Consider the following 13,793-nt stretch of genomic DNA (forward strand, 5'->3'; position numbering starts at 1 on the left):
GAGACCATGAAAAGTCTCCCACCCTGTCCCTTAGGTTTTCAATTCATTTTCCTACAGGAAACTAGTACATCCTAGCAGTTTCTTGTATCTCATCTGGAGGCTATTTATGACTATATGAGCAAATACATTTATGTTAACTTCTATTATCTGCACTAGCACAAGTTGGTATGAAAAGCTAACTTTCTTTGGATGCACATGTGCTATTGATGCTTTCTTACTGTGGTGCTTCCATGGGCTCTTTGCTTAGGATACAGGGACTTTTTCTCTTCTGACCGCCCCTTCTGGATACGTACACGCCAAGCCATGGAGTAGTGATCTCAGTTTTTAGAATGTGCTGGGCATCTGATTATATTTCTTCCCCACAACCATTACTGACTTGTGGAATTAGAAAAATCCAAATACAATGAGAGAATTATTACTTTGATAAAAATGTCTTCAGTTTGGATGAACAGTTATGGGACCACAATCAAGTTTACTTTGGTCATGGGCTTAATCTTGCATATATTGCAGGGATAATAGAACCAGACACAATGCACCAGGGGAAACAGAGCCTATTCATAAAATGTCTGTCAGTTTGCAAATGGAAAAGAAGGAGGGATCATAAATTGAGCATAGTGCATGGCCTAGGGGGAGCCCAACCAATCTTGGCTGTTCTGTCCTCCATTTTACTGGAACGTGCTCTTCATTCCCTTTTGACTGAACAGTTTTTGCCTTGATAGTATAATAAATGACAATACCATGATTTTTCCTTTTTGGTTTGTCATCAGTTATAGATACCAGAGTCCATCTGGTGCCTGTGAAGGTCATACTAAAATTCAGAGTGGAAATATGATGAAAACAGAAACTTCCAACTCTCAGAGAATGTGCCCTTTTCCCACATAGCTGATAACTTGCCACAGTCACCATTTTGGGCCTCAGCATCCTCAACCAAAAACTAAGAATGTTGGGCTTGGATGATTTTGGAGAATCTCTTTGAGCTAAAAAGTACCGGTTCATTCAGTCATATAACCAGACCAGGCCTGCTAGTTTCCTAATTTGTAAGCATTTTGCTCATAAGTCACAGTGTGGGGGGCTTGTCTTGGAATGATTTCCATAAATAATGTTTCAGGTGAATTTTAGTCTAAATCTCAGAAATTGGTGTAAGTTATTGTGAAAGGAGAAGGGATGGTGAGAGTCTTGAACGGATGGCTTCTGGATCCCTTACAACTCTGGATACTTCCACCTGCTTTCAGCCAGTTACTGAGTTCCCTTGTGTTAGGTAAGGTGGCATTTAGAGATCTGTCATTGCCTGTGGTCAGCACGTGGACATGGTCATTTAAAGGGAGCTGGTGCTGGAAATGGAAGCACTAGAGGTACTCTCCTACTGGCCTTCTCCTCATAAGTCAGTGACTAGGGAAAGGTGGCAACTTCCGGTATCCCTAAAGGTGGGACATGAGCACATTTCAGAATTTGGAGAGTAGTTTAAACTTTCACGCCATGAGACAGGATGAAGTGTGGCTCAAGGCTGAACCTGGGTGTCCGGCCTCAGCCTGTCCTGTTGCAGATGTTAATTTAGGAGAATCTGCTGCACAGAAGCAGAGACACACTGGCTTGGATAGGTCAGAATCTGGCTCCAGTTTTCGATAAGTACAACTGAGTTCCCAACCCTATAGAGTAGTGGCAGGAGTTCTCCCGAAAGCAACTTCTTTTGTCTTTGAACACCAGCATTTTCGGATTCTGCAGTTAACATCAGCCTACTGGGCAGCTTGGACGCAGAACGATATGTGGCCCCAGAACCTGCCACTTGGCCACCTTGTTGCTCAGGAAGATAGACCAGGATGGGTAGGTCGGTAGGTCTGCAGATCTTCCCAAGAATCTCATTTAAGGGTACTCTGTGGAGGAAGTAGATTAAAATAGAATCCAAGAATGGAGAAATTGTCATTGTTTTAAAATTATAACTAATGACAAAATTATGAAGCAGTAGTGGAGGAAGTGCTGATAAGCAAATTCAATGGCAACTATGGGATGAAAAAGAATGAGAAGGATAAAAACCAAGATTTTGGAGATTTCTGTGCATGCGTGTATAAATGAATAATGGAAAGGATTTGAGGACCATGGCCTGAGCAAATGGGCAGTTTTCTTACATTATAAATTATGATTCTGATAGAGGTTTGAGATTGTGGATACCTTTGAGTTTACCACTTTTCAAATTAAAAACAGGACATGTATCTGATACAATTTGTATAAGATCTGGAATATGGAAAAGTCTAGGTACCACAAAGTAACATTTAAAAACAATCCTAGAAACATGAGCAGAAATCTTATTAGAAATCCACCTGACAAGAACAATTATGACACTAAGTGCATGGAATACTCCATTGAAGAGATAGCTTTTTAAAAGAAGGAAAACCCCCAAACAAAAACAAAACCAAAAAACCCCAAAGATTTGCTACCTAAAATAGATGAACAGGGAACATAATAGATAAGAGGTAAGTATGAGAGTTTTGGCTCAATATGTCAGTCAAACATGAGCAAAAAGAAAGTCAATTTGGCAGTATTGAAGAACAATGCAGAATTTATAGCAAATATATTGAGGTATAACGATCCTTTTTAATGGATAATGGGCAGAGATTAACTTGTATCAGTGATCATAACAAAGTGCATGAGACAAAAATAGAAGTATAAGTAGAAATCTATGTGGTTTGGGGAAGATTTTATATCACAGACTGTTAACAGGTCAACTAGAAACAAATCATGTGAACAGATAATAATTAAAGTCAGAATTTGAGTGTCAGTGAAGGATATATAAAAATTGGGCCTATATCAAGAAAAAAAAGCAATTTCAAAAAATATGAAATATGAAAATATTGGAAGTTGGTTGTGCTAATCACTTGGTCATCGCCTTCAATTTAGCCACATAAGAATAGACCCAACTTGCCAGTATGTCGATCAAAGTGTCCGCTTTACTCATTGAGGCCTAAAAACCATCAGGGCAAAGGTTAGGGCTCTCGGCAAAGGTTGGGTTGAAGGACATGCCTGGGACCCTAAGGCCATAGGGCTTGCCTCTCGTTGTCCTGCTCCCATAGGTCCCAGAATGGATCTGCAAATCTGCATGCAGGATTGTACTGAACCTGGCAAAATCCAGTGGTTAGAATTAGAAAACTGCAGGGTGATATGGTCTGCTGACTTGATCTGGATGGAAGGCAGGTTCTGTGCCATGCTCTGGGTGTGCTTCACCACAGGAAGGCGAGGAGGCCCTGCTCTCTCTACTGGTGATGTGCCACTGGATTGGGAGAGAGACTAGTTAATGTTCTTTCAGCCTTCCATGGCAGAAAAGCTGTCGGGCTGTGGACTGAGTTGGGAGTTTGTGGAGAGAACAAATTTAAGTTAATCATATATAATATATATGCAAAACCTATATATAATTTATATGTGTAATAAATATAAACAAAATAATAATAGAAACTAAAATTTTGGAAAATTAAAAAAAAAAAAACAAAAACCCTTTACCTGAACAAATAACTGTGGAATCAGATGAGAAATTAGGCTGATAATAGTGAGTCACTTTGAGGTGGCCTCTTGATGCCAGCTCCGGAATGTAAGTAGCCTGTAACCTCATAATCAGGATTTTGATTCCTGGTTGGGTCTTTTCTCTCCCTGCATCCTCAGTGAAAGGGACATTGGGTATTTATCTCCAGCACTTTCTGTGGTGCCTGCCCTTGCTGCTAAGCTGAAGCCTGATGCTTTTCACGTCTCTGGTTCCGACTGCAACCATGAACTAGCTTCCTATGCTCCCATCAGGGTTCCATTATCGTGAGAGAATTTCGGCTCATCGGACTAAGCTGTAGTTAACCCCTGGATTCTGGCAATACCACACTTGCTGACACTGTGTAAAAACTTGTCAAGAGTCTGTTACCTGTGGACTGTGTGCCATGGACAAGATAGCAGGCATCTTCCCAGATGCTGGTGCTTTGACAACTGGACTCATACCTTCTGTGAAGTGTGCTATTCCATGCAGAAAAGAATTTTTTTTTTCTTGGTCTTTGATCCAGACAGCACAGAGCTACAGATAGCACCTCACATTGTTAAGTGACTATGTTCTGTGGCTGGGGTTTGCAGTTGAGCAGACCTGGGTGCTAACTGGTTTTTCTGAAGGCGGGGGAGAGCTTAGTAAGCATGCCTATGTTTCCTATTGAATCCAGGATGCTAAAAGGCCTTTTTCTGGCAGGCTCTGGCTCTGTAGTGTTTTCCATTGTGAGTACCAGGCACCTTTAGTAGCAAAGGGCAGAAACAGTTTATTGCTGGCATAGTTGCAGAGGGCAGCTGGAGTCTGCATCTCCTTAACGCTTGTGCCTCTTGCCTTGCTTTACACATGCAGAATTACAAAAGGGAACGATAGAATGAACTCTAATCCATATGAATGTAGAGTGGCTGGGCAAGATCATGGGCTCTGAAGCCAGACTGCTTGGATTTGAGTCCCAACCTCATGTGTTACCTACCTATATAATATCTCATGTGCTTCAGCTTTTTCTGTACAATGGGGGAGGTCATTAGTACCAGCTCATCAGAAGTGGAAATGAGGGCATGTAGTAGTACATCTAGAGCACTTTGAACAGAACCTGACAGAAATAGTGGAGTGTTAGCTACACTCATAATAAGTGTTGTTACTAATAATACAAACACTTGCTTTTCTTTCAGGGTTGAGCACTTTGCCACAATCTACAGTCAAAAAATTGGCATCAAAAAGGAAGTTCTTCTGAAAACCTTGTGGGGAGATTATTACATCAATATGAAGGCTAAGAAGATCATGAAGGTTGATCAGGTGATGTGGCATTTGTCCCTTTTGTGTGTCAGCCACATTCTTGCCCTGATATTCACACTTGTACTGTAACATCTCTGGTAGATATAATTTGGTTTTGGTTAAAGTGGGTCAGTTCATGGGATGCCTGGGTGGCTCAGTGGTTGAGCGTCTGGGTTCAGCTCAGGGCATGATCCCAGTTCCGGGGATCGAGTCCCACATCAGGCTCCCTGCAAGGAGCCTGCTTCTCCCTCTGCCTATGTCTCTGCCTCTCTTTCTGTGTCTCTCATGAATAAATAAATGAAATCTTTAAAATAAAAAAAAAAAGTGGGTCAGTTCATGAGGGGTTCACGTTAACATGTCTCACTTCCAAGAATTGCTTAAATGGAATTCTTTAAATTCAGGGAACAAAGAACTGCTTTTTGTTTATTTCTTTTCTTTCTTTTTTTAAGAGGAGCAAAATTCTTAGACCCCATGCACTTGAAGAGACATATTTTGCATCAACCTTTTTTTTTTTTTTTTAACGATTTTATTTATTTATTCATGAGAAACAGAAACAGAGAGAGAGGGGGCAGGCAGAGGGAGAAGCAGGCTCCATGCAGGGAGCCTGTGCATCAAGTTTTTGTGTGTCTGTCCCCTTCATTGTAAAGAGACGACTCTTTCTGAACATGCTGTATTCCTAGGCTTAGCTCCTGGCCTTCTCTCGCTGAACACTGGTCACCATGCCTACTGATGGGGAGAGGCAGGTGCTTCTGGGACCCTTCCTTCTATAGGGATAACTGATGGGTGCAGGGCTGCTGAATCACAGAACCTTAAAGGATACTTTCCTTGACGCTGCTTTGTTGTTTGTTGTTTTTAATGTAAAATTCAGGATTTTATAAATTTATTCTCATGGAAGAGCATATATATATTTCCTTTTAGAAAATATTTGTAAATACAAAGCTATAAGAAAAGAATAGAAGCCAACGCTGCTAGTGCTGTGGTTTTAATATTTTTCATTCTTTTAGAATAGAGATGTCCATCCCTCAGCTGAGCTTATATTGTTTATATAACATGGCTGGATTTTTGCTTGACATCATATCGTGAACATCTTCCTGTGCCATTAAAAGCCTTTTATAGGGCAGCCCGGGTGGCTCAGCGGTTTAGCGCTGCCTTCAGTCCAGGGTGTGATCCCGGGGTCCTGGGATCAAGTTCCGCATCGGGCTCCCTGCACGGAGCCTGCTTCTCCCTCTGCCTGTGTCTCTGCCTCTCTCTCTCTCTGTCTCTCATGAATGAATGAATGAATGAATGAATGAATGAATAAATAAATAAATAAAATATATTTTATTTATATATGTATATAAAAATATACTTTTTTTAAAAGATTTTATTTATTTATTCATGGGAGACAGAGAGAGAGAGAGAGGCAGAGACACAGGCAGAGGGAGTAGCAGGCTCCATGCACAGAGCCTGATGTGGGTCTCTATCCTGGGTCTCCAGGATCCCGCCCTGGGCTAAAGGTGGCGCTAAACCACTGAACCACCAGGGCTGCCCAAATATACTGTTTTATAAACAGTATATTTTAAAAAGGAGCCGGTGTAGTGAGGTGGCAAAGAGCACCCAAGAGTCCAAGTCTGTATTTGAATCTTGGCTCTGCTGCTACCAGCTCTGTGGACTGTCCTCATTCTTACATCTGTAAGCTGGAGACGGTCATCCTTATCTCGTTACTCACCTGTCCTTCGGGAAAGGGGTGGCCATGTATATTCCGTCTCATGTGTGTGACGGTATCCTTCTTGAGGTGCCATTATTTTGCATATAGTTTGGTAAGAGAAATGATAGGGTTTTTGTTGTTGTTGTTTTTTTAGTATCCTTTTCCTCAAAGCTGAACATTTTTCATATTTAAGAGCATTGTTTAGAAGTCTGTGGAAGGGACCTGCACACACAGTGTGACATTTTCGTGCTTGGCCTGGATGTCATGCGTGCCTTTGATGGCAGTGCTAGGGCAGTTGCAGTGACATGCCCCACAGTGGTTCTCATCATCTGTCAAGTCCCTGCTCCCAGAGAAAAAGAACAGTGGTTTGTTATATCCACTGCATGTTATTGGCTGTTTAGCGCATTCTTACAACTGTTTCCAGCTACTTTATTGCTAAGTGAATGTTTTCTGGTAGAAATGAGACCTGTTGTTAATAAAACATGTCAAGGATGAATAAGCTACCTGTTAAAAATTCAGAAACTTAAGTGCATGTGTTCTTTTTTACAGGCAAAAGGAAAGAAACCTTTATTTGTGCAGCTGATCCTGGAGAATATATGGAGTTTGTATGATGCCGTCTTGAAAAAGTAAGACTGCCATAAAATCGTCTATCTTTGGGCAGTATGATCCACCCTCACCTTCAGGGTCGATGAGCCACATGCTTCAGAAACCTTAGTTGGTCAAAGAAGTGAGCAGAGCCTTTGAAGACCAGCCAGTCACAGGGAGCAGGAGGGAAAGAACGGTAGTCAGGGTTCCCCAGGATGCTGAGATGAGGGGACACAGGGATGGAGGGAAACACTGGGTCTTTGTCTTTATAAACTCAGCCTAAAATAAAGTAGTAATTGTAGCAGAAAGGGTGTTTGATATCTAGGATCATTAATTGGGAACTTGGGAACACTTTGCCTGAAACCAGTGGAAATGAAATTTTGCTTTAGTAAATTCAGAGTTTTTCCAGAGTTGGAATCATGACCTTGAGCATTCGCACATAAGGCTGCTTTCCTGGTCACCACAGCTCACCTACGGGGCCTGGAGTGGTGCCCCCCTGGGAGCCCTGCAGGAGGGGGATCTTGGAAAGTAAGGGTGTCGGGAACGAACTGCCCCCCACCATGGCAGGTGCCCCCTTCATGGGTATGTTCAGGTCCTTGTAGCAGACGTACATTAGAAGTAAGTGTGTCAGAGAACGTGGAGTTCCATTTCCTGTCTCTCCCTCCTGTCTCTGACTTTCCCTCCGCTTGTATGCTTACTACAGGGACAGAGAAAAAATTGATAAAATAGTGACTTCTTTAGGATTGAAAATTGGAGCCCGAGAGGCACGACATTCAGATCCTAAAGTTCAGATTAATGCCATCTGCAGCCAGTGGCTTCCCATCTCCCATGCTGTGCTCGGTATCCTTTGCCTGGATGGTTTGTAATGAAATCATGGTTCTGACAAAACTGGAGAAAACATCATGTTACTGGCAATCAGGAAATCCTTTGGAGATAACACATCAAAATAAGTCTTCTGTACTTAGTACTCTGCTATGAAGCTGTATTTACTGCTTTTACAAATGAATGTTCTGGTACTGATTTATGGTCTTACTAAACCAACTCACATACAGGTTCTTTCAAGAAGATGCATATTTTTAATTTTTATTTGGTAGTTTGTAAAAATAAAATATTTTACTAAGATTTACATATAAGTAGATAATTTAGGTGTTTATGTTATGTTAGATCAGTGTTTAATTTTAGTGCCATATTTTCTTAGCCTTTTGATATTTCTCATCATATTAGTGACTACCAGAAGACTTGATTTGAGGTGGTGCACCTTAACTGAGGTGATTTTATAGGTGAATTCAGATCGTCTTCTTGTTCACTGGTGTGCGTGTCCCAAGCAGTCCCCACATGGAGGGCTTTGGATACAGGGTCCTGGGCGTGGGCTGGCAGTGACACCTCACCCCTGCAGTGACACTGGCTCTGGTCAGAGACATTCCAGTATCCTGGCTGGTGGCTGATGGTTGTTTGATAGAAGCTTAGATAGACTGAAACCATGTGAAGCTGAGCTACTAAGCTATGCTGCCTTCTCTTGCTCCCTGGGCCATCCATGTCCTAGAATATCTGTGCCAAGGGTCCTTCCCAGGCTGTAGCGAGCCTGTGAACTCCTTGGAAGTGTGTCTGTACCATGAGATGTGGTGCACAGCGTTTCCCAGCTCAGGCATTTCCTGGATAGACCAACACTGTCACCTCGGTACATAGTGTGCACTGGGAATCTGTATCTGGGTGAAGGGCATGTGTTCGAGGTTGTGAGCCCTTGACAGCAGACGTCAGCTATGGTATGCCAGAAGCTTCCCAGCCCCCTGGATATGACAGCCGAGAGGGTGGAGAGACTGATGTGCACAGGATCACAGACATTCGACTCTCTGCCGCCGGAAACCCAGGCCCTGAAAGCAGGTGAGGTAGAGGTGCCCTCAGCATGTGCCGTAGTTCGGACCATCCTCAGTCAAGGCTGCTCTAGATCAGTTTGTCAAATGCCAGTTTGCTAAATGACCAGTTCCACAAAAGGCCATTTTGCCAGAGCTTCAGCGTTGCTGTTTTGTTCACTCCTGGGGTGGGACATCAGAGGTTCTGAGCCTCATCCCTTCTGCCTGGATCTCATCTCAGAAGCCACTGGGACCCTCTGACCAGCCCCTCACAGCCAATAAGGTGTCGCTGAGCTGCTGTGTCACCAGCATGGCTGGGTCCCTAGTGACTGTGCCAAGGGTTCCAGGGCTGGGCTTCTCACTGCTCCCCACAGGAGGAGAGCTGCCTGTTCCAGGCTCTGAAAGGCTCCATAAGGTCCCCTGCATGTACTCCCCATTGCCACTTCTTTTCCTCCCGTTCTGTTGAATTTGTAGCCTACATCCCCAAAACCACTTGGTTGCTGTTCTCGGGGCCCCTATTGACTCTCCTTTGAACGATTATCCAACTAGACCTGCCCCAGCGCTTAACCCAGCAGGTCACTCCTTCCTCCTTGAGGCATTTTGTTATCTGGGTGTCCAGGCGTCCCACCAGCCTCTGCTTTCCTCCCTGGCTGGTTATTCTTACCCTCTGTTCCTGGCTCCTCTCCCTCCTTTTCCTTTCTCTTTTAGGCGGGAGGCTCCAAGCAGGGCCTGTGTTCCCTCTCCTGGCGATCCCACCCGTCTTGGGGCTTTCTACAGCAGCATCTGCTCATGGTTCTCACTCGTGTGTCTCGGGGTCTGTGTGCCCCCTCGGCTCTGGACTCAGGTGCCCACAGCACCTCTCTCTGCTTGGCTGTCTGAGAAGCACCTGAACCCTAACATACCCCAAGTGGGCTTCTTCCCTACTCCCTCAGCCTGCCTCTCCTGGTTATTTCCAGCTCCGTCATAGGAGACTGGGTCCTTTCATTTGCTCACTCTAGAAAGCTCAGAGTGATCCGTGGCTCTTAAGTTTACTCACAGCCCTGCGTCCAGTCCATCTGCACATCTTGCATATTCCTGCCTCGAAATCTATGCAGAATTCACCTACTTCCCAGCATTTCTGCTTCTGTCTCCTTGGGCCACGCCACCGTGATCTCTCATTAGGATGTTAATATAGCTTTTCACCCAGAGTCCCCTCTTCCACTCTGGTTTCCTCTGGTTCTCTCCCCAGTGCAGCCTGAGTGATCCTAGACAGTGTGGTCTTGACAGCCTTGCACCGGCGTCCCCAGCAAGACACCTGTATGCTTCTTCTGATTTCCTGTAGCTTTGCTCCTATTTCAGTATTACTGTTGAATTCTTTAATCTTCGTGCACATTATTTTGATGGGGGGGGGGGGGGTGACTTTTTTTTTTTTTAAGAAATTTACCAATCAGTGGTTTTATACCTCCAGTAAGGTTGAGAAAAATGTCAGTGTATTGATCTGAAATTGCATTAGAATGTTTTAGGGATTTAGGGAAAATTGACATGTTTATAATATTGAATCTTTATTTCTAAGTGTTTTGTTACTGGCATGGTGATATAATTTTGTCCATTTTCTAACTTGTGTAACTTTTACGTATTTTATTAATAAGCTGCTTTGTGGGCTGTTGACATGTGGTAGGATTTCTCAGTTTTACCCTCTCTCAGGATGTAGGGAGGGATTTATGAGGGCTTGTAGTACGGGCAAGGGGCTAGCACTCTTTGCAGGCTTCAGCTCCCAGCCCTCCTTCTGCTCTGTTTATTTCACCTTTCTTTCTCCATTTCTACCAGCTCTGCTTGCTTTTACTCTACTATGTTCTAGCAATTTTATACTTTTCTAAATAGAAATTTTATTGTAGTTATAAAAGATTATAGGCTGGGAGATGATGCCATATTCTAAGCATCCTGTGTTTTAGAAGTCTGCCTTTCTGGTAATGGGCAAAGCTAGTGACATTTTTCCTTCCTATTTGTTTTAGCTTTCCTGAAATGTGGAAGCGAGGACACTGCTCCAGTTATTATCTTTGTTTCCAAAATGTTTGCAGTTGATGCCAAGGCTCTGCCCCAGAATAAACCCAGGTAAGGAGAAGGGGGAGGTTGGGCTGGGCCCTGGAGATGGTGTGTGTTTGGGGGGGCACAGAGGTGGCATAGGTGGGAGTATGCAGAGAGCCCTTTTCCTCCTCAGGCCGGGATGGGTTCTGAGCATCCCCTGGGGGAGTGCACACTGTGCACAGTGCAGTATCTTTCTGTGATCTCTCTGTAGGAGACATTGTTGAGTCAGTGCCAAGATGATTGATTTGAATTCATGTAAATTCAAGAATCATAATCCAGTAGCCACAGTTCATTTTTATTGATCATCTGGCAAGTTTTCCAAGCCCATTTTGATGACCTCATGGGGATTTATGAATGCCTGAGCATGAGTGCTGATCTGTGTGTTTGTGGCAGGAGGCAGACACCCCCAGAGATGGATTATTTCTCACATTGCCCATGGCTTGGAGAATCTCTTCTACATCATCTCGGTTTCCATGTGTGTTACCCTCCTTCCCGACTCCACCACTTCTCCATCTAGTTCAGATCCTCATCAGTTCCTATTAAAATTTACAGCAGCAGCCTCCTGTCTGGTTCCCCGTACTGTCTCAGCCTCTGCCAATCCATGGGCCACCTTCCTTCAGTGTGATTGTGGGGTCTGGAAGCTCCTCTTTCTGTAGTACCCACATCTACTCTGGATGTTCTCTGTAGGGATCTTCTCAGTAACCTGAGAGAAATAATGTAAATATTACTTCTTAAGAATGTCCACCAACTTGGGAGCATCTTAAATCTTACTCTTCTGTCTTGTGAATAATAATGGCAGTAACAGTAATCACTGGCTGTTGTCTACAGAGCTCTTACAGTATTCGTATCTCACCACCCATGGTGAGAGAGAGATCTAACAGCACTTCTCCAGTGGAAGGATTTAGGGTTTCAGGTTCACCTGTGACGAAAATAAGGATCCTGGAGAAGAGTGAGTTAGGTGCTCCAGGTCACAATGCTGGAAGGAGGCCACTGGGGCTGTAGTTTGCTGCCTGGAATCTGGCCTTGCTCATCCAGGGTGGCTTTTCCTTCTTTTTTTCTTTTCTTTTTCTTTTTTCCAGCTTCTGCATTTGGTTTTACTCTTCATGTAACTTTGAAAATGCCACTCTGCTGCTCCTTAGCTTCTCACTGGGTATTCTGGAAAGTTCCACCCAGTGTGGCTTTTCAGCTTCTGCTCCTAAATTTAGGAGCTATCAAATGTCTAGCAGCCATCCAACCTCCCAGCCCTTCTAGATTTTGGGCCTTTGTTTTTGCTCTTCTCAACTGTAGTTGATCACGAATTCTTGCTAGTATGTACTTGGTCTAAATGCCTGGTAAGTAACATCCTATTGCGAGTTTTTAGGCGGTTCCTTTTCCCCTGAATCTCTGAGTCTGTGTGTTGCTTTCGTTTCCTTCTCAAGAACCAGTTCCTTCCAGTTATGAGATGCTGTTTCAAACAGAAGCCACTTTTTGGGTCTGTTGCTTCCCCCATCTCATCTCTGGTAGCAGCTGCAGCAACATGTCCCCTGACACTCTAGCATCGCCCAGCCAGAGCATGAGCATTTTGTGTGGAGCCCAAAGGATGGATGGCTATGCATCCTTGCAGCATTTCCTTCACTCCCCACTCTTCTCCCCAGCCTTCCAGGCAGCGTGCTTGCCTCTGACCCCTTCATTTCTGCTGTTGGGTCAGTAATCAGTAATGCCCCTCCATTCGGGAAGTACCATCAATGGTTCGTTCAGCTACAGCCTGAGGAACTTGTCACCCACAGCTGTTCTTTGTCTGATCAAGCTCTGTTTCCTTGTAAATAAATTCCTCTTTATTCTCCACAAATGCTGGAAATGCAGTGGGGACTCTGTGTGAGTCCCTGTCCAGCTGTCTGCTCTGTTTCCCTGCACCACTGCCCTAGCCCCCAGCAGCGCTGGGCACAGAGTGAGCATTCACGGGATGGCTGGGCAAATGCTCAGACGGGCAGGGAGCCTCTGTGCATTGGATGCTGACTTGATGACTATGACTATAAATGCTAATTTATTACACACTGTGTCATGAATTTAGGGAGAATGAGGATGTAATTTATGTGAATAAATATGTTTCTTTCTTAACCAAAGTTAAAGTGATTTACTTAATGTGATGATGATATTATCATCTTTAATTCCTTCTGAATGGGAGACATCCTGAGGATAATGAGCACAGGGTTTGGAGTCAGATCTGGATTTGAATTGTGGCTTCTCCATTTATTTTCCGGGTGACTCTGGGTCAGGTTAAATTTCCTAAGCCTCTGCTTTATTATCTGTAACGTAGGAATGATAATATCTATTTCATTTAATTGTTGTAACAATTATGCACTGTAATTATGCAAAGTGATTAAGAGGATGTCAAGATCCTAGTGATAAGCTCGTTGAAGGAGACTTTTTCTTCATGGGCAAATAGGTGTCTTGTATTTTTTCCTCCCTGTTCTAATGAAGATATTACATCCTACATTTATATTTTAACTTGCACTTTTCAGATATTCTTGTAAGAGGTTTTATTTTTTTTATTTTTATTTTTTTTAAGATTTTAATTTATTCATGAGAGACACAGAGAGAGAGGCAGAGACTCAGGCAGAGGGAGAAGCAAGCTCCATGCAGGGAGCCCGATGTGGGACTCGATCCCAGGACTCTGGAATCACGACCTGAGCCAAAGGCAGACACTCAACCATTGAGCCACCCAGGTGTCCCTTGTAAGAGGTTTTAGCAAGAGTCTACAAACATGGGGCTGATGGATGGGACAGTTGGAGTGTTGCCCCTCGTGGAGCAGGGCAAGAGGAAGAGTGTAGGCCATCGCAAGGAGAGG

General features: G+C 43.8%; 1 protein-coding gene across 2 annotated transcripts in view; it reads left to right on the plus strand.

Moving 5' to 3' along the window:
• EFL1 (elongation factor like GTPase 1) overlaps positions 1–13,793 on the plus strand; it is a 119,862-nt gene that overhangs the window by 25,608 nt on the left and 80,461 nt on the right. For both annotated transcript variants that reach the window (XM_072737444.1, XM_072737445.1), the window contains exons 8-12: positions 4,678–4,801; positions 7,017–7,093; positions 7,756–7,892; positions 8,811–8,933; positions 10,894–10,993. In XM_072737444.1, coding sequence (XP_072593545.1) covers positions 4,678–4,801; positions 7,017–7,093; positions 7,756–7,892; positions 8,811–8,933; positions 10,894–10,993 — 561 coding nt within the window. The remainder of the gene's footprint in view (positions 1–4,677; positions 4,802–7,016; positions 7,094–7,755; positions 7,893–8,810; positions 8,934–10,893; positions 10,994–13,793) is intronic.

The sequence above is a fragment of the Vulpes vulpes genome, chromosome 14 (assembly GCF_048418805.1).
Source record: "Vulpes vulpes isolate BD-2025 chromosome 14, VulVul3, whole genome shotgun sequence".
Taxonomy (NCBI): domain Eukaryota; kingdom Metazoa; phylum Chordata; class Mammalia; order Carnivora; family Canidae; genus Vulpes; species Vulpes vulpes.